This window comes from Dasypus novemcinctus, chromosome 21 (assembly GCF_030445035.2).
Source record: "Dasypus novemcinctus isolate mDasNov1 chromosome 21, mDasNov1.1.hap2, whole genome shotgun sequence".
In the NCBI taxonomy this organism is placed as follows: Eukaryota; Metazoa; Chordata; class Mammalia; order Cingulata; family Dasypodidae; genus Dasypus; species Dasypus novemcinctus.
In genome coordinates this window covers 53,824,454-53,845,356 of record NC_080693.1, presented here as the reverse complement: position 1 = coordinate 53,845,356, position 20,903 = coordinate 53,824,454, and the positions used below count along the sequence as shown (strand labels likewise).

General features: G+C 46.0%; 1 protein-coding gene across 1 annotated transcript in view; it reads right to left on the bottom strand.

Annotated features, from left to right (window-relative positions):
• Positions 1 to 20,903, bottom strand: part of CA10 (carbonic anhydrase 10) — a 509,505-nt gene that overhangs the window by 5,560 nt on the left and 483,042 nt on the right. The window contains exons 6-7 of the mRNA XM_023585208.2: positions 18,268 to 18,363; positions 13,883 to 13,955 (exon numbers count right to left, since the gene is read on the bottom strand). Coding sequence (XP_023440976.1) covers positions 13,883 to 13,955; positions 18,268 to 18,363 — 169 coding nt within the window. The remainder of the gene's footprint in view (positions 1 to 13,882; positions 13,956 to 18,267; positions 18,364 to 20,903) is intronic.

Here is a 20,903-nt window from a genome sequence, read left to right as displayed (position 1 = left end):
CCTCTTACCCTTCCCTCTGTCCATCCTCCCTTCTTTTTTTCACATTGGCACTCTCTTCTCCTCGATTCCAAAACACAGTACTTATCACTCTACTTCTCTGGCCATTGCTTCTCAGGCTCCGAGGCTGGCTCCTGATCCAGTGTTGGGATTCCCTGAGGCACAGTTGTGAGGCGCTCTTCTTCTCTCTTGTCCTGTGGTAATCCATCTACACCCATGGCTTCACTGGCCTCCCATATCCCAGTGATTCCAGATCTATGTCTCCAAAGGCACCAAATACCCTCGTGGACTCATGGTCCAGGGAGCCTGGAGAACACATGCAGAGGCCCAAACTCTGGCTGGCAGAGGGATGAGACTGGCTTCCCCAGCCCCCTGGATTCATACATATTCTCTTATCTACTCATCCCAACTCCTGACAGGTCAGAACTAACTCTTCAGTGGTTTATATAATCTTTCAAGTACAGTACTGTGCACATGTAATGGTACAAAAGGACTGACCCTGTGGGACTGGTAAGGCAGATAGTAGTAAATCCTCATTGGCAAAACATTGAGGATCAGAGAGGTGAAGTCATCTACTCATGTTCACAAAGCTAGCTGGTGACTGCAGAATGGGGACTGGAACCTGGCTTGCCTGAGCTCCAGACCAGAGTCATTCATTCATTCACTCACTCAACAAATACTCACTAAGCACCTCTTTGTGTTGGGCACAGGGTTTGGCTTTGGGTATACAGCAATGAACAAGAAAGATGAAGTATTTGCCTTCACTGAGTTGAAGAGACAATCAGCGGCAACATAAATCCACACAGACCATGATGCCAGGAGGTGCTAAGTGTGCCTGGGCTTGGCCTGCATGTGCACGCTGATTCCAAGCATCAGTGATGCGAATCATCTTCCTGGGCAAACGTCTCCTCCCTGTCCCCCATCTCTTCCTCCAGAAACTCCTAACTCAATTTTCTCTGATAAAAAAGAACCATCTTTGCCAAGGGAAACTGGAATATCAGTGCTCCATTGATTGTCAACTCCATTAGGAACAAAGCAACTGAGCCAGTGTTTTGGAATGATGTAAGTAAAACCACCTTTGCCTGTTCCACCCCAAACTGCCCTGCAGACTCATAATACCCTGTTGGGGTAAGTGAATCTCTCTGGGCTTTGCCTATGCATTGTCCATGAGGGAGAGGGCTCGGTCATGATGGATTTGGAGGCCAACCTCAGGAAGAAGGACTTTCTCTTACTTTCCAGCTGAACATTTCTGCCTTTGCATCAAAACAACCTGGGACGCTAAGCTGGCTGAGCCCAAGAGAGAAGTAATGATGGCAAAAAGCTCAGCTGGGTCTGCACTGCGGCCTGTTCAGTCAGATGCTCCCATGACAGGGCCACAGTGCCCAGAGTACACAATGACGTGATGGCCCTTGGCAGTTAGATCAGGCGCCGACACAACAAGCTCGCACTAGGTATCCATCATTTGGCTCTACTTATTAAGCCTCTAATACTTGTCAGACACTAAGCTAGGTATTAGGTGAGCAGGACATAATTAAGTGAATGTAGCAAGGAGCCACGGAGACAGTGATATATATCTGTACTGGGTACGTCAGGAGGTTGTCAGTTCTGCCTGAGGGTGGGACTCAGGAAAGGATTAACAGAGGAGCTGACATGAACTGCATCTTGAACGGAGGTGGAGGCAATCAGTGTGTGGTTGGCGGGGGGGCAGGGGCAGGTGTCATGTTAGGGAAAGAGTCATGTTAGGGAAAGAGCAAAGGGAGTGGGAGAGAGCTGTGCATACTTGGGCACAGCGTCGGTATGGGGCAGGGGCAGGGGGAGGGATACTGCGAAGAATGAGGCTGGTGGGGTCAGCACAGGCCATGCCAGGATGGCTCTGTCTGCACTGTTGGGAGTTGGGGTTTCATCCTGCAGACAATGCGGAGCCGCTGATGGTGGTGAGCAGGGGAGGAGCATGATCAGAGCTGCACTTAATGAGGCTTGCCCTTTCTGTGGTTTGGCTTGGAGATTAACACAGTCAATGAGAGAAGGAAGCATTCTGCACATTTTTATTAAAGGTCAATGTGATTTGTTTAACCAAGCTTGCATGCAGAGCATATTGGGTACTCTAGCTTGCTGCTATTATTGTATTTCATTGTATTCCAGGCTGGGGGGTGGAGAGGAGGGAAGCAAGAAGCAGTAGAGTGAGGGGCATTCCAGGCATGACTGGACTAAAGAAAAAGAACACTTACGTTTCTCTGAAACTATAACCAGCTTCTGTGTTGCATGTGAGGTTAAGGAAAGGGGTGTAGTGTGTGTGTGGGGGACAGACTAGGAGCAAGAGACAAAAGGTTGTGCATATTTAACCCACACAGTAGGATACCGAGGTGTGTGTTTCCGAAACACCACTGTGTTGATACCCTCCAGACTTCACCCACTGTGGAGAGACCTCTTTGCCTAATTCCCCAGCTAGATGCAATGGGAAGCTTCCACCCTCCCACGACCCTCACTCACCACTGCCATATTCACAGATCTTATTAATATCTGAATCAGTCAGCTGAAGAGGAGCTGATGAAGAATACCAGAAGCCTATTGGTTTTTATAAAAGGTATTTATTTGGGGTAGGAGCTTACAGATACCAGGACATAAAGCATAGGTTACTTCCCTAACCAAAGTCTATTTCCATGTGTTGGAGCAAGATGGCTGCCGACATCTGCCAGGGTTCAGGCTTCCTGGGTTCCTCTCTTTCCAGGTCTTGCTTCTCTCCAGGCTCAGGGCTCCTCTCTTCCCAGAGCTTGCTTCTTTCCGGGCTCAGGGATCCTCTCTTCCCGGGGCTTGCTTCTCTTTCCTCTGTGTGCTTATTTCCTGGGGCTCCAGCTTAAGACTTCAGCATCAAACTCCAACATCAAAACTCAACATTAAAAACCCTCAACTCTTTGCCATGCCTTTTATCTGCGAGTCCCCACTCATCAAGGGGTAGGGACTCAACACCCTACTGACATGGCCCAATCAAAGCCCTAATCAAAATTTAATCATGCTCAGGTACAGCCCAGTTTACAAATATATCCAGTATCTACTTTTGGAATTCACAGCTATATCAAACTTCTACAATATCCATACTTTGCTTTTTGCCCTTTTAAATTTCTTCACCCTACAGAACTTGGAAGGACACAGGGGTGGAGTGTGAGCTCTGGTCTCAGGCCTGAGATTGAGTGCTGCCTCTGCTGCTCACTGTCTGCGTGAACTTGGACATGCGGGTAATCATCTGAGCCTAGTTTCCACATTGTAATATGCAGCTGGTTGGAGCAGCTGCCTCATGGGGTTGCTGAGGAACAAATGGGATCATGCTTGCCAAGTACCAGCACACGGCCTGGCCCATGATAAACAGGAAAGCTGGGTAGCATCGCTGTCCCTTCTCCCTGCCTGGTATGTCCTTGCCCAGCTTCCCCTGGGTAACCACAGCTTGTCCTCCCCAAAGTCTCCCTGGTTGCACTCTCTTTCATTGTATCTACAGAACTGGCTTGAAAACAATAGTTTACCTCTTAGCCTTTCCTCACTAAGCTGTGGGCCTTCGAGGACAGGGTCTGCATCTTTTATCTCTAAATCTTCAAGCTCAGCATGGCAGTCCACCACAGGCGGATGCTCAACAAATAATGGTTGAATGAATGAAATGGTGTCTGCAGTAGCTCTCCCTGCTGGTGGTGCTGAACAGAAATTAAGGAAGGAAGAGGTGACATCATCTGTCAGATGATGTGAACAAATCTCTGAGGCTTTTTAGTTGATGCCATTAGCTTAAATACTTGCTGCCCTGCCTCCTAACTATCTCACACCACAAGATATTGGGGTAAGGCTGCTTTTCCCCATTTCCTTCTCTATATGGCATTACTGAACATGCCCACACTCCCATAGTGACATTGCTGAAATCGGTGTGCAGTGAACATACAATGTTCAGCCTGAACTCACCAGTCTGCCCCAAAAGCTGCCCTGAATCAATGTTCTGTCTTTTAGGTGTTGGAATTTGTGAACCAAGAATACATGGCATATCCCACAGGACACCTTTTTTATATCTTTTCTCCCTATCAAGGCATGCTTGATGGAGGTAGTGGGACCAAGGAAAAGAATATGGGCAAAACGAGTAGCTTTCACCTCTAGTGCCAAGGTATGCTGGGGTGTCTTCCAGGTTGACCAGGTCAGACACAAATTATTACCCAAAGACTACTGTCCATGCAGAAGCCAGAAGAAAAAAATAGTTTTGTGCAAGTCAATGTTAACATCTGGGGGTTGTAGACAGAAAGAGTCCTGACAACTCATGTGTTGGAAGCTGGATTCTTGACACTCTCATGCCTACAGTCCCAAGGAAGGGCAGCAAAGACCTGGAGGAGGTCAGAGTTGTTTGTGAAAAGAAAGATACAAATTTGGGGAAACCATCCATCTTCTGCTTGTTTATGGGCATTTATTGAGAGGAACTGAAGGCAGACATTCAGATGAATTTTCATGGATGTTTTTATACCTGTATCTATCTATTTATTGATTATCTATCTATCTATCTATCTATCTATCTATCTATCTATCTATCTATCTATCTATCTATCTATCTATCTATCTATCTATCTATCTCCCTCCCCCCCTGCTCCTTTCTTTCACTATCATCTGAGGAAATAGCTTATATAGTACGAACCCCTGGACTTCAACTCAGGAGCTCTAATTCAAGTCTACGTAACTTACTGTTCCTTCATGGGTTAAGTCATATAACCTCTCACTTGGGGGCAAAGGATTTTTCTCAAAAATTGCTAAGGTTCTCTTCAGGTGAAAAAAATTCTATGGCTCAAAAAACATGCTTCCACCTAAGCCTAACTTCATCTTACATAGGTCAAATTTTTAGTAGGACAGTGCTGTAATATTTTTTAATTCTTAAAAAGATGGCCCCAGGAAGACCCCTTATAACTGAAAGGTGTAGAAAATTTATGTACAAATTATAGCCCAAGTTTATTCTTTCAAATGACTATAGAAATTGACAGCTATATCTTTGATTTTATGACTTTTTTTTAAAGATTTATTTTATTTCTCTCCCCTTCCCCCCCCCCCCCAGTTGTCTGTTCTCTGTGTGTCTTTTTGCTGCTTCGTCTTTGTTCCCTTCTGTTGTTGTCAGCGGCAGCGGCACAGGAATCTGTGTTTCTTTTTGCTGCGTCATCTTGTGTCATTTTCTCCGTGTGGGCGGCGCCATTCTTGGGCAGGCTGCACTTTCTTTCATGCTGGGCGGCTCTCCTTATGGGGCACACTCCTTGCGCATGGGGCTCCCCTACGCGGGGGACACCCCTGCATGGCACGGCACTCCTTGCGCGCATCAGCACTGCGCATGGCCAGCTCCACATGGGTCAAGGAGGCCCAGGGTTTGAACCGCCGACCTCCCATGTGGTAGACGGACGCCCTAACCACTGGGCCAAGTCCGCCGCCTTATGACATATTTTTGCTGACTCTATTTATTGATTTATTTTATACTGAGGTCTTAGTCATCAACACAACTTCCAAGTTGACTTTTTTTTTTTTTTTTTTTAAGAGAAACACACTAAGATGAAATGCTGGGATCTCATGGTGGGAGACTGCTTCCCCCAGCCTGAGGTTCAGTAGCAGCCTCTGTGAAAAGCATCCCGCTTTCTTCTGTGGACCGCTGATGAGATTTAACATTGCCTGGCTTCCTCCTTATGAAGTTCCCATTCAAAGAGAATGATGATACTGAGAAATGGCACGGCGGTTTCAGAGATCAATACCGTACTTGCTTCTGATCAATATGGAACTATTTGGCAATTTTCTCATATGGAATGATATTTTCTCTTGTAATCTGAGGCAAAATTCAACTTAAATGAAAAAAGGTAATTACTAAAGATTAAAGTAATATGAGTTTTTGTTTTACACAAACAATAAATGAAAGAAAGTGCCTTGGAGAATTGGATTCGTGGAGGTAAGCTGTTCCTTTTCGGTTTCTTGCTGACTTGAGTTACAACTTAGATTGCAACATGGGAAGCAGTGTGCTGCATTTCACATTCTTTGAAAACATTTTCAAAACCATTCCTTTGAAATAAAAGTACAAGTTCAATTAAGCATAGAGAAGGGAGCAATGTGCTTTAACTCCCTGGCGACAGTTCATCACATTTCCTGCTATATCTCTCTGAGGAGTGGGCACAGAGAACTCTTCCCAAACACCATGAACAATATGCGGCAGTTACAGGTTGGTCTGTCCTTGTCTATACAATCAACTTTCAGCTGGGGAGACCTAAAGCAAAGTTATAAACAGGCAAGAATAAAAAAGATGTTTTAAGGAGCTCTTACGGTGTATTAAAACATCCTCTGAATGCCTTCAGTCGTGTGTCTTTGTTTCCTCAGAGGAAATATATTAAGACAATACCCAGATATTTTAAAATCTGGAATTTGTGATCCTTTGGATGCTTAACTGCACTGAAGTTCATCACAGGATTTGCTACCTCTGAAATGAATAGGGCACATAAAACTGAAGGAGAATGAAGCTACCAAACGATACACTGTCCTAGGATGTTGGAAGATATCGCTCATTTATATGCAATGATCTAATAATTACTCCCTCTTATCCATTTACGAAGGCTCTTTGCACTCCATTTCTCACTGGTTTCACCACTTGAAAATATCATAAAATCCCTTTTGAAAAAATAATGCCCTCTGGAGAGAAATGCTAGTTCAATGAAATCAGGTAGACACTAAAAAGATAAGAATGTTACCTTTTCTGTAATTGGGCTTCTGTGCCCACTAATTAATTAACACAAGTAAAACAAAGGAATATTGGCATTATTCCAATACAACACATTGAAAAAATAAAGTATTTCTGAGTAAATTACCAATATCTCCTCCAGAAAATCCATTCAGAAAATCCATTTTTTAATGTCATGATTTCAGTCTGGACCCTCAATCTGCTGAAGGGGATTTAACTTTAATAAAATGGATTTTCTTTAGAAGACTTTCTAAATTCAGCCTGAAGTTAATTCAGGCTGGTCTTTTCCATTGTCGGTCTCAGTTAGTGAGAGTGCTTTATAAGACTTACTCTTTGATGTACGAAATCGAAGCTTTCAAGGAAAGTAGTAGACACTTACTAAGCCATTGCCTTCCCTGGCATAGATTCACATGCAAGAGCCGTGCTTCATTTAAGGTGGGCAAACTGTACTGCCTGTGTGCCCTGTACATATTCACCTTCAACATAATTTTTATCTGGCACCATACTGACCTGCCTCCCGTCCCTCAGGAGGCTGGATTTGACTGCTGCTTGCCTTGGGGCAATGTTTAATTAAGGGGAAGGTAGGAACACACATTTACTGCACACCTAGTATCTACCAGTCATTGATTAGGCACTTGACTTACGTAATCCTCACCCCAACCCTCTCAATGGTGGTACTGATAACCTCATTTTACAATGGTAATAAATTTGTCTCAAGTCACATGGCAAAGACAGTGGTAGAGCCAGGATAGGAACACAGCTCTGCTTCGGTCCATTTCTGTTGACCAGGACACACTGTCTTGGCCAGCATAGTATCTGGCTTTCTAAAATTTCCAGCCCTCTTGGCAAGAGTCTCTTCTTTCCTCTCCCCCCCAGTCCTCTGATTTCCTGGCATTGATTTTCTTTACCCTCTCCAAAGAATGCTTTTTGTCCAATTCCCATTTTTCTTTGTCATCTAATCCAGACCCAATCCTATAAACCTGTCAAATGGACTGTTTCTAATAGCTGCCATTTTGTGGTGCTATCACTCCATGTCTGTGCTTAACCCGCTCTCCCACCCCTCAGCTAGTTGATGAGACAGCCACATGGGAAGCTTCTTCCAGAGTAGGGTTTTTCAGATATCTTTAGAAGCAATTTGCAATCCTAGGGATTTGAGCTGTTATTTCAAAGTGAGGAAATGACTAAAGGACTACTTGGTCCTTCTCCCAAGATTTCACCCAGGTTTAGACACCATCTGGATGCTGATGACTTCCATATCAGTATCATTAGAACTCTTTCCTGAAATGCAGACTCATGTATCCAACTGCCCACTCAACGCCTCTTCTTGGATGCCTAATAGGAATATCAAGCTTAACATGTTTTTATCTTCTGATTCCTCCCTTCTCACAAATTAACTTCATCCACAGTCTTTCCCATCTCAGATGTTGGAAACATATTCCTTCCATAGTTGCTCAGACTAAAAAAACCTTACTGTCATCCTAGACTCCTCTTCTTCTCTCATATTACACATCTGATCTATTGAGAAAACTCTTGGCTCTTTGCCTTCAAAATATCCCAATCATTTCTCATCAGCTCTACCACACCAGCCTGGTTATGATTACCATTGCTTCAACATTTGGTTTTTACTCATGGGAGAGAAGATTTATAGCTTCTTAATGAAGTTTAGCCTATACCTCACTATTTAAAATTTCAACTTTCTTCCCACCCCAATCACTCTAAGCCTTCTTTCCCCCCTTACCCCTTATTACCTTATAACATTATCTATAATTTGCTTACTAAGTTTTTTGTTTATAGTGTCTCCCCATGTTAGAATATAGGCTCCCCAAGGATAGAGAATTTCATATGTTTTATTCACTGATGTATCCCTAGCACAACAATACCTAGCACAAACTAGCTGCCTGATAAAAATCTATTGAATAAATTGAATGAATGAAACACAGAACCTGAGGGATGGAACAGACCATGGAACAGGTCTAGCCCCATAGGAAAGAAGACCCTTCCCACATGGTCCAAGAGGGTCCGACAGCTGCTTCAGCCCTCCCTTGGAAATGAAGGAGTGAGGGTTGGGAGAGAATGTTTGTGGAGGTATGGAAGGGAATCCACTCTGAGAACGATTACACCAGCCTGGTTGTGGTCAATGTCATCTCATCTCCTGGACTGCTGCAATCGTTTCCCAGTTTTCACCCCTGTCCTTCCACAGTCTGTTCACAACAAAGCAACCACAGTGAACCTTATGCCAGCAGATCATGTCACTCTCTGCTCAGGTCTTGCACCGGCTTCTCATTACAATGGCCTACAAGGGGAAGACCGATGGGGGAAGACTGGCCCCCTTCTAGAAACAACCTCTGTATCTTTTCTTGTTATTACACGTCACCATAATGGCAGTGCCTGGTGTGCCTCTCGGTGACACTGACTTCCAGTGGAAGTCTCATGACAAGGGACGGGCAGAGGTTACAGAGAGCTCAGGCCAGGATGAATCTGAATTGTCAAAGCACCCATGGACTCTGTGGTTGGTTTATCTCTCTTCCAAGTGGATGAAAATGCTAGGAGAGCTAGCTCTTCAAACTGAACCCAAATTAGAATGAATAGAAAATAGACTAAGTTTCCTGAAATGTGAAGTTATCACATTACAACTCATAGTAAGACCTCAGAATTAAGTTTTTTAGGAAGGAAGCATGATAGGAAGGAATGGTGGGGAAAGGAGGCCAGGAGGACCTATGTTTTTTTTTTTTTTTTTTAAAGATTTATTTATTTATTTAATTTCCCCCCCTCCCCTGGTTGTCTGTTCTTGGTGTCTATTTGTTGCATCTTGTTTCTTTGTCTGCTTTCGTTTCTTTGTCCGCTTCTGTTGTCATCAGCGGCACAGGAAGTGTGGGCGGCGCCATTCCTGGGCAGGCTGCACTTTCTTTTCACGCTGGGCGGCTTTCCTCACGGGCGCACTCCTTGCGCGTGGGGCTCCCCCACGCGGGGGACACCCTTGCGTGGCACGGCACTCCTTGCGCGCATCAGCACTGCGCATGGCCAGCTCCACACGGGTCGAGGAGGCCCGGGGTTTGAACCGCGGACCTCCCATATGGTAGACGGACGCCCTAACCACTGGGCCAAAGTCCGTTTCCCTGGACCTATGTTTTGTATTCTTGCTCTCAACCATGAGAGAGTAGATTACTGTTCAGCAAATGTTCACTCCCCATCCCTGATTCCCTGGGAGGGTTTATGATGTCGGGCTTGGTCACACAATTTGCTTTGGCCAGTGGAAGAAGGATGGACATGACAACGTGTGAGTTTCAAGCCTTGGCCTTAAGTAAGATGAGCTGCTTCCAGTCTCTGCCATGAGGCGTACTCACCCAGGGTATCCTGATGCCAGGAAAGTGAGCGCTGTATGGAGTCGAGCTGCCCAGCAAACCTGCAGCCTTGCAGCCCAAAGCAGAGCCACCCCAGTGACCCACAGATGCAGCAGTGAGAAATCAGTGCTCCCAGTCAAATGCTTGTTTCTATGCAGAAGTTGCTGACATATCCAGCTACTTCCTAGGTGGGTGTCCTTGGTCATGGGGCTTCACTTCTTACAGCCTCAATTTCCTCACCTCTGAACTGGGGATAATAACTGTGCCCACTTCAAAGCAGATAAGGTGCTGCATGGAAAGTACTTAGCACAAAGCTGGAGTGTGGAAAGGGCCCAGGGAACATCACCTCCACGTTCTTGATGCTTGGGGTGTCACAGAGAGGATACTACATCTAAATGGACAGGGCAATACGAAGCCTGTTGTGGTGTAACTCTGGAAGCAGCAGCAGAATTGGGAGGATGGGATAGGGATGGAGATCAGGTGTCCCTGGGTGTGAGGTGGGGTGGGAGTGGAGTGTGGTTTCTCTCTTACTTAGAAGAATACAAGCAGGGTGTGCTGATGATGCCCTGAGCAGGTGGCACCATCTTCCTCGTGATGTGAATTCATGGGCCCATGCCAGCATACCTTGCTGTCTCCTGCAGAGCTGGAGAGATTTCCAGGCTTGTGTTTCCCCCCCTGGCTGTGTCCTAGTGAATGACTTCAGCAAGCCCCTGCTGGCCTGCTTGTCCTGGGCCAACCCTCCACAGGCTGCCTGCCTCAGGGAGTCCAGCCCGAGGAGAGCGCTTTGGGTTGCCTGCTGAGCGAATCAATCCCTTTCTGCAGCATCGGGCATAGTGTGTGTCTAGGCCATTCTGTGTATTGGGCCGTCATTATCCCTGCTGTGTCACTCCCTTCAGGTATGTGATAAAGGTTGCTACTTAGGGACGCCTCCATTATTCCAGGCCAAAGTGTAAGAGCGTAAAATACCTGCTATTAGGGACCTCAAGCAGTTACCTCTCCCCATGCAGGCCAGGGGCTCTTTGTTTTGCTCTAGCTCCCCATTCTTTCTTCTTGGCCCTGCCAGGCATCGATTGTGAGTGACAGAAGGAGGAGGGAGCATGCCAGCTCCCTTCGATTATATTTGCATTTCTAGGAATGTCTTAGGGAAGGCACGGGCACTTCTTCAAAGGTATCTGCCTGCCTACTGCATACCCCGCTTAGCATGGTGTCAAGACCCCCCAAGATCTGGCTCCAGACCATCTGTCCTAGCACTCCCTCTGCCCCTGCCACTGCTACCTCAGGGGGCCATGCATCCCTCCTTTAACTGAGTCTTTCCCTAATGTTTACTGGGTACAGTGTCAGGCACTGAGAAGAAGAGATGACGAAGATGAGAGTTTCTCCCTTTGAATTCTCCTCAGTCCTTTCAAGGCTGTCTGTGTTGGTGCACAGCAGGGCTGCTCCCACTGCCTGGGATGTCTTCTTCCCTCCCTCCTTCTCTTCTTCTATCCTTCATTCCTTTCTCCCTCCCTTATTCTTTCCCTCCCTTCCTCTCTCCTCCCTCCCTCCCTTCCGTCCTTCCTTCCTTCTTCTCTCTCCCCTCTCCTTCTCTTCTCCCTTTCTTTCTCTTCCTATTCATTGATTCACTCCTTCTTTGAATGGCACTTGCTTTGTGCACCCTTCCCATATAACCATAAACAGATCTGGTCATTCTCTTTCATGCGATCTCAAAGGGTTCCATTCGTATTTCCAACCTTGTGCTTATACAAACCTTCATAATCCACTGTGGTGTGTCCATCTCCCCAACTAAACTAAGGAACCTCGTGGACAGGAAATGTGTCCTATTGATTCTCTATCTCCTGGCAGTCAGGAGTCCTAAATCAATATCTGCAGAGTGAGTGAGTGAACAAATGAATGAAGGTTTTAGATTTTTACAATGTTACCCACTTCAGCTATTGCTAAAGTGTGTTCTTTTCTGTCCCCATGGACCTGACAGTGGTGGCATTCAGCAGGGACACCTCCTGTGAAATCGATGAAGTTGAAGTTTTCCTTAGACACAAAGCTGCCATCCATCATTGGCCCCAACAAGATCTGTCACCCTGGCTCTCCAGCCCCCATTTGCGCTTGGCTGGATACCTGTTCCTGAGGAAGGCCACCTCCCCTTGGCACAGACCCATGCAGATGCTTTCTTCGTTGGCAGCAGCCACTTCACTTAATATTAACCACACCAGTGCAGAGGTGGGAGGAGAGCCACTGACGACTGCCTCTGCAGCTGGCAATCTGTTAGATGGTGTGTTGGGACTTAATGTGCGATTTCATGGCTTTTCACGGTCTCTAAACTGCAAATTCAAGATTGTTTGAAAACATCTTATTTAATTTTCATGCTTTTTTAATCAAAAAGTTAAAAGAATAATGATCTTTTATGGGCCATTATAAAGTGTGCTATTTACACAAGAGATGGAAATGTTTCCCCTTAAGCTGAGCAATCTGAGTATGTACTTGGAGAGGACTCTGTAGGAATACGGATGAGGAAGGGTGGAATTCATTCTTCAGGGTGATGTCTATCTAGGTGGTGTGTGATTCCCCAGGTTCCTTCATCACCCTCACTCCCCCAACCTCTCCAAAAGGGGTTGACTTGGCCATATGCACCTCATGGGTAGGGCTGATATCTGCCACATTTTTGCATTCCAGGGGTCTCATTCGGTGCCAGTCATGGGGAAGGTGCTCAGGAAATGTTTGTTGAATGAATGAATGAATGCATGCATGAGGGAAGGATTCTTCATACTCTACTTCCGGTGGTCCAAAGGGAGACCTGTAAATATTCACTCTGTCTTTCCACATCACTATGGCAGGTGGAGGCAGCAGATACAGCTGAACCCCTTACCTGGTGATGGACATATTGAGGGCACATTGGGGTGTAAAAATGTTTGCAAGCTGCTTTTTCACTTCTGCTAAAATCATTATTTACCAATTGCTTGGTTCAGAATCCTAGACCTAGAAGGACCTTACAAACCTTGAAGTTCAACTTCACTTTACAGGAGAGGAAACAGAGGCTCAAAGTGAGGAGGCTCCTTGCCTAAGGACAATGTCAGGACTTGAATCCCAGTTCCCTGCTCACTCAATTGAGTACATATGTTCTCCTGTACTGACTTCTTTCATCTCTTAGCCTGTGATAGTTCTCATAACTTCTCCCAAATCCTGCAGCCTCTGAGATCACTGTGGATGACAGCTGTACCCTTTTCCCTCTTATCCTTTAACTTTGCACTGTTCTCTCTTTTCTGCTTCAGAAAGCCTGGGAATTATAACGAAAACAAAAAAAAAATCTCTGGAAACCTAAGGACACTGGACCAAGTCCTCTGGATTACTGGACCACCCATGGGAATGAAGAAAAATGTCACCCTGTTTTCTTTGGAAGGGAGATCCAGAGACACAGACAGGAGGACTTGGTCTGGCTAAGGGCCTCTGGAAGTGCTGAGGATGGATCCAAAGTACCTGATGGATGGTTTTTCAAGCACAAAATTGGAAAAACTCCAAACGTGGGCCAGCTGACCTGGTAGAGTTTGTCACTAGCAGTGTCCCCCAGCTCATTGCCAATCCAAGGGATAACAATGACCACCATCATCATAATCATTATTGCCTTCGACAGGCATGGATGATGAAGACACCCTGGGGACTTCTGTCTGAAATGAGCTGCTTCTTGGCCAGTCCTGACTCTCCAGCATGACTTTCTATAGAATTAAAGGCTCATGAAGCTGAAAGGGGCTCTCAGAGATGATCAGTTCTGGCTTCCTGCCTACAGGCAGGACTAACCTTTAGAGAATAGTTGCTGTACAGGAAATTGAACCAAACTTACTTTTATACGTTATTCTTGTGATAGTATCTCTGTTGAGCATTCGATTAAGAAATGGATTTGATGAATCAGAAACCTAGGGGAGAAAAAAAAATATTAATGACTGTGAGGTACTGTCCCAGTTAATTAACATTTCATCTTTGCATTTACTTATTCTTTCATATTTATCAAGTACCTGCCACGTGCCTAACACTATGATGGCTGGAAATGCAGAGATGAAAATGCAGACACTACTCTCATGGAAACTCCAATTAGGAGAAGGAAGACAGATAAGTAGTTAAATTGTTATAATCTCATGTAGAGAGTGCTATGACAGAGTCACTGGTGTGATGATACTGGAGAAGCACCACTCACCTGGGCAGTCTGAGGAGTTAAGGCACAAGCTGAGCCTTGAAGGAGGGGTGGGAGTTAAGGTGTTTTGGTGATAAAGTGTGGAGAAGGGGGAAGCGCAAGGGAAAACATTCCATAAAGAGGATTTGCACACACATGGGTGTAGAGGAGTAGCTTAGGGAACTACAGATATTTCTGTGTAGAGCTGAGGGTGTGAGGGAAGGATGGGGGATGAGGCTAGAGATGTAGGAAGGGGCTAGTTCATGCCAGACTTTGAATCTGTGTTAGAACACAGACTCTATTCTGTAGGGATGGAGGACCATGGACGGGTTTGAAGCAGGGGATAGGAAGTGACATGTTAGACGGGGATATTAATCTAAGTAGAGCATGGGGGAGATAGAGTATCCAGAACAAAGGCAACAGGAGATGAAAAGATAGCTCTAAGAAGTAATACAGAACCTTGCTTTATCACTGCTCATATATTGTTATATCAATATATGAAGTGACTGTATCACAAGCCATGTCATTCAGTCAATCAATCTTTTATCCATGCATCCAACCATGCATCCATTCAACAAATATTTACTGAGTGCCTATTGTGGGCCAAACATTGTGCTAGATATTAAGGGATCAGTTCCCATCCTATGTCCATGTCTTCATATCTCCAGAGTCCTCCTTCAAAGGGCTTAAGTGTGGGAACCACCCTTTCCTTTGGAGATTGTGATGTTTCCCTGCCTAACTGTGCCTAACAACCCACTTTTAACTCAGTCTTTTCCGAGGTACCATTGTTCATCCTAGTCATTTCTTTCCTACCTTGCTTTGCGCTGTAATTTATGCCTCAGCTGGTAATCGGATGTTGTGACACATCAACATTTTAAATTTGATTTATTCTGAGGGTTGGAAAAATTGCAGCAGATGATTATTATTATTAGATAAGCAACAGGTAATTTTAGTTTGGAGGCAGACAGACTGTTTATTTTCCCTCCATCTGTCTTTCTTTCTAGCACACAGTTTCCTGGGTGTGTTTTGGTGAGAATCATGCCAAGGGGTGCCTGGAGAGTGGTACTGCTCAACAGAGGTGAAAGTCCGCTCGATGGAGAAAAGTCCCAAATCAAACACTGCTGTTCTGCAGAAGCTCCAGTGATAAATTCAACCTCGACTTTGACATTCTCTTCAGCCATTCAAAAGATAGCTTTTTTCTGATATATCCCCATGAAAACAGGAAAGCCAATAAAACAAACAAACAAACAAACACTGACCACTGTTTGCAAAGGGTAGGGAATCTGCCACGTGTCTTAACTGGGGGTGCCTTAGCATCCTGGTACCTGGTGAGTCTGGGCAGGGCTAAAGTTGGGACTGAACCCTTTGGAGCTGATTAAAGATAATTGAAAACATTTCCAAAGTGCACGCAGATGATTTGTGGGCTTTAGTGTGTTGGCTGCGTGGGTGAGAGGATAAAATATGTACTTGGAATAAGTGAGCTTAAGTGGGAAGTTAATGGTGTGTGATTGAGCAGCAATTACAGCCAAATCTCAGTTCCCTGTGGCCATGGAAAGGGTGGGGGACTAGTAAGGGGGACAGAGATAAATAAAACCCACAGACAAACCTCTCTCTCCTTTTAGCCAGCAACTCCCAAGGCTTCTGTGGCCCAGCTTTTGACCAGGGAGGCCGCTCTTGGGCTTAGCTGCTCTTGACCTTGCCTGCCCACCCCGTAGGGAGCAGGAAGGGGAGGCAGAAAGATCCGGAGGGAGGATGGCACAAGAGGCCTGCTGGTTTCATTTTTGGGGGCCAGTGCCTGGCAGAGGGCTGGCTGGGTCCCACGCTCAGCTGGTGTTTTGGTTTGGTAGATGACAAGTCACAGCTTGGATAACTTACTGTGAAACAGCTGGGAGTTGAGTACATCGGACAAAGATAGAAATGCTGTGGCTCATTTTGAGATCTTGCCAGAAGCTTCAGGCTTCCTCAGGAAAAGAACGGGAGGGAGCATCCCGAGGACGCCAGATCTCCTTTCCCTGACCTCAGGGGTCTGGGGCAACCCACAGGGATGGGAGGGGAGTGGAGCGAGTGTTTCTGCAAAAGCTTGTGAGAGATACGGCATCTGTGAGAAACCTAGGAGGCTGGCTTCCAGCCTATCCATCACCCTGCCAGCTGTGAGGCACCTGCACTTCCAGGATGACCTTCACTGCCTCAGGCGCTTTGAGCAAAGAGACACAAACTCAGGCACTGAGACTGAAGAGGCCGGGAGTGGGGCCAGGTCTGTGGGAGTGACGCGTGGAAGGGCTACTGGGAAAGTGCAGCGGGAGGTGAGCCCCTGCACACACGCGACGGAATTCTGAGCCATACCTGCCGGCTTTGCCACACTAGGGGGAACAGAAAGAAGAACAATCCAGCACTGGAAGGTGCCAGGCACAGTGTACCCCTTATGTGAGGGTGAACTCAGGCCAGGTTTGGACTTGCCGGTTGGTTAATGCTGTAATGGGAGCTGGAATTTGCCCTGAGTCTGTGGGTAACACTGGGGGTGGGTGGTATTTTTGGATGTAGTTTTTTCTTTTTTTCTCTGAATTACTTTCTCCCAGCTCTGAGGCACAGAGTATGAATAAGGTCATGAGTATTAAAGTGGGGTAAGATAAGGAATCCATGTCTGGCTGGGTGATTAGGGGCGATGTGAACTTGGGTGGAAAGCCAAAGATTCACTGAACTGTCTCCCTCATCTCTAGGGCGAGGACATAAATGCCCACCTCAAAGGCTGATTATTAGCATTAAATGATAACATGGGTGTAAAGCACGTATCATAGTGCCTAGTATTCAGGGATCTACTGTTGATTACTATACGGTTTGTGATGATGCCAAGAGATTTAGAGCAGGCACTGGGTGGGATTTGTGCCAGGGCCAGTTTCTTTTGGGATGCCACATCAGGTGTTAAGGCACGACAGCCAAAAAACATGCCCCTTTCTCTCTTTACTAATGAAAAACCACAGAAGTTTGGGGTTGGGGGTCAGCTTGTTTAGACCACAAAAAGGCCGAGCCAGTTAAGGGAGAGGAAGTTAAGAGGAGGTGTGGAATTGGGGAAGCTTGACCAGGTAGGGTGAAGGATCGATTGCAAAGGGTGAGGCTTTGGGGAAGGGAGAGGGAGAAATGCTCTGGGGTGCCCGGGTACCCATTCTTCTGAATAATGATGTCATTATGAGAGCTTGGTTAAAGCTCCCTGGGGGTGAATGCTGGGCTTCCATTGATCAGCTCCCTCAGATTCCAAGTTCTGGTTGGGGCATTTCCTCTAATGGTCTGGCCACAACTTCCCAAGAGGCTTGTGCAGTGGGTGTCAACTTTTGGAACTGCCACACATTGTTGTTCTCTTTTTCTTTTCCAAATGGAAAGACCATTAAAAAAAAAAATTAGCATTCCTGCTTTACTTTACATTTTCCAAAATGTAAAAGGTAATTATTTCTTAACGAATTAGAATTTGATGGGCTGGGCATTTTATTTTGTTATTGTGGACTGCTGGGGAGATATACAGCTTCTCTGGAATGCCATGAAGTCAGTGTTGGTGATCTTGGCTTGATTTTACCCAGGATGCTTATCAGGGAGAGTGGCATGAGACGAAGAAAAGACTCAGAGCAATTGTGGGGGAGCCGGAGGCAGCTGTTTAGTGCAGTGCCTGGAAGGGAAAGGCTCCTTCCATTTCTCTTGTATCTCTTGTCTCAAGAGGGCAGAGGATGGATGGGCCATGAATCCTTCAGGGCACCAGCGAGCCCCCTTCTGTTACGTCCTTATGCTTCAACTGCATTTTAAAGGGGATAGGAAGCCTACCTGGCCCAGAAGTGTCCTTGGGCCCCGATGATTTGAATGGAGATCACAGTTTCTGCATCTCATTAAAGGGGACCTCAGTTTCCACAAATCTCCACGGGTATAGAAAGGACCATTCTGCAGCTTTTCTTGGGCATGTATATCAAGGGACACACCTTGTAATATTTCTAAGATCCAACAGAGACCATATACTGATATTTTGATAGGGGTGGTGATGGCAAGAGGAGGAGAATGAAGGAATGCAAGAGACTTACTTTTATAAATATAGAAACTACCACCAATCCATTTGGACTCTTTGCAGCTTCTGTGACATTTGTATATAACTCATGGTTATAGTGGATGAGCTGCACCTGGCAGGAGGGAAAAACAGGAATAAGAACAAGCCAGCATTCCGGGTGGGAGGCCCTGCATAGCTGCCCTCCTTAGAGGGAACTGTAAAGTACACTGTGAACAATGCTGCCATTTTTTAATTGAATGGATTTCAGAAGGAGAGTTATATATGTGCGCGTATGGCTCTGTGTAAAATGCATACACACAGACACCCTTGCATATTTGCAAATGTGTTCTGGTAACAAGCATGCTCTGAATAAGCCCAGTGCCCAGCTGGCTCTGGCTTTGTCCCAGAACGTTTTCCCGAATGTGTGTGCAAAGCAGATTTCCCTTGTCAGGAATGGAACTGCCCTGAGGCTGCACCGACAATTGCCACTGGCACGGAGTCCGTCTTCCTCGCAGCCTTGGGCAAGCAGGGGTTGTTGGGTCCCGAGCCAGCCTGGAAGGCGCCGCGGTCCTGATGGAGAGGGAACTCGGTTCAGTTTCCTGACCTGCGGCGGGCGCAGGACTTCAGTGGGGACCAGTCTGCCCGGCTGGCTCCTGTAGGGCAGGCCCTATGCGGTAGCGAAGAGTCCTGGGCCTGGCTTCCCGGGAGCTGCATCACCCCCTGGCCTCACCTTTTTCTCTAGTGAAACATAACACACATATATGTTCACTTCAATGTCCCACCAATTTTTAGCTACGTGACCAAGTGACTCCACCTCAGTAAGCCTCGACTGCATCCTCTGAAAAAGTGGCTCTGAAGATCTCTTCTGGGAATTTTCCTCATGACTGTGGTTTTAAAATAGAATTTCTTTTTAAAGTACAAAAGTATAATTTTCATTACAAAGAACATAGAAACAAAAATAAAGCAATGATCTCCCACCACCTCTGTCCAATCCCCACCTAAGAGATACGACTATTAACAGTTTGGTGTATATCCTTCTAGACAATATTTTGTGCTTATAAATCATACACACACATATGCACATACTGGGTTTAAAAAACTATAGAAATGGGATCATCTAAACCGTTTGTGTCTTTCTTAGTCAATGCACATAGATATACCAAAGTCTTCCTGAAAGCTGTAGTGCACTCCATTGCACGAAACCCCAAAACATATTTAACCATCCTCTCACTGACTTTTAGGTTGTTTCCATTTTTTTTTTTTTGGTCTCATAAACAATGTCACAGCAAATGCAAACATGGCATATAGCTTTCTGCAGTGGTGTTAGCATTTTCCACAGGCTGACGTGAGACTCTTAACAAGGTAATGGATGTAAAAGGGATTTGTGGGGGAGCGTATTCATTATTACCAATATCCTTTAATGCATTCAAAAAAGGAGATGAAAACAGTATTTTAGAAGCTGAGAAAGAACGTTGCGAATGAGGTGCTTTTCCTGGATCTTTGAAAACCCATCTTGTTTGGCTCATAGTGATTTGCAGCCCTCATTGTGGATCCAGATCACCTGGGATGCTTTTAAAATCCACCTTTGCCTGTCCCCCCCTCTCCCCCGCCCCCACTCTGATTTATTTGGTTTGGGGTAGGAACTGGGCACTGGTATCTGTTAAAAGCTCTCCTCTAGAAGGCAGGTGGAGTTGAGAACCAGTGTGATGTAATCAATGAGCATCAATATCCCACTAAAGCCCACTCAGATAGAGGTAACTGAATCCGAGATCATCCTGAGCATCGGGAGTCAGTGGAGGGTCTCATGGAGAGAGCACACGTTTTTGCTGCTCTTGAAATACCCTGTTTGCTTATTGCTTTTTCACTTCTCATTATTTTGCCAATGGAGGCAGATGGTGATACGGCAGCTACTCTGCCACCAGAAGGGCAACCACAGGCAGGGGCTGGTGACTGCACCTGCCTGTGCGGGACTCACGCCAGGCAGGTTATCAGGCTGTGCTCATCGACTGCTTCCCCCAAACCCCTCGCCAAGTGCGGCCGTGTCGGGGAACCAGGAGCGGTGGCGGACTTTCCACACCTCCTTCACTGTGAAGGCAGCTTTTCATGAGAATCAAAATACACCTCTGCCATCTGGTATTATCTTCCCACCTGATCCAGGTGACCTACAAAACCTCCTGGGGATGTGCCAGGGTATCAAGGCATGCTGTGGAATTCTAGCTGCTGTGGACTAGAGCAGGGAAATGGAAGGTGATCTGCTGGCGTGATCATTTCTCCACCTTGCAAGCCGGAAAAAGGCAGGAAGAATCTCCTGCCCCGTAGGGTGGGGTTCTCTCTGGGACTGGGAGCTGTGAGAGAGGGGCTGGTGGGTATAGGGATGAGGCTATACTGTGCTTTATGTGCGAGTTAAAACATCTAGATTTTTGGCCTGAATCTTGCCTCCTCTTTTTCCAGAGTAAGTTGACTAGGATTCTGTTATCATTGTAAGAAACAAAGATTAGTTTAGTTCTCACATAAATGAAGAAAATATTGATTAATGTAACCTGGCCGCCTACTGCCTCAGTCTCCCACTCCCGGGTTAAACAGCAACAAAGGAAACCAGCTTAAGCCAGTCCTATAGGCAGTAAAAAAGATGCCCAAGAAAGAGCTAAGTCAATACCAATTCAGCACTAAATT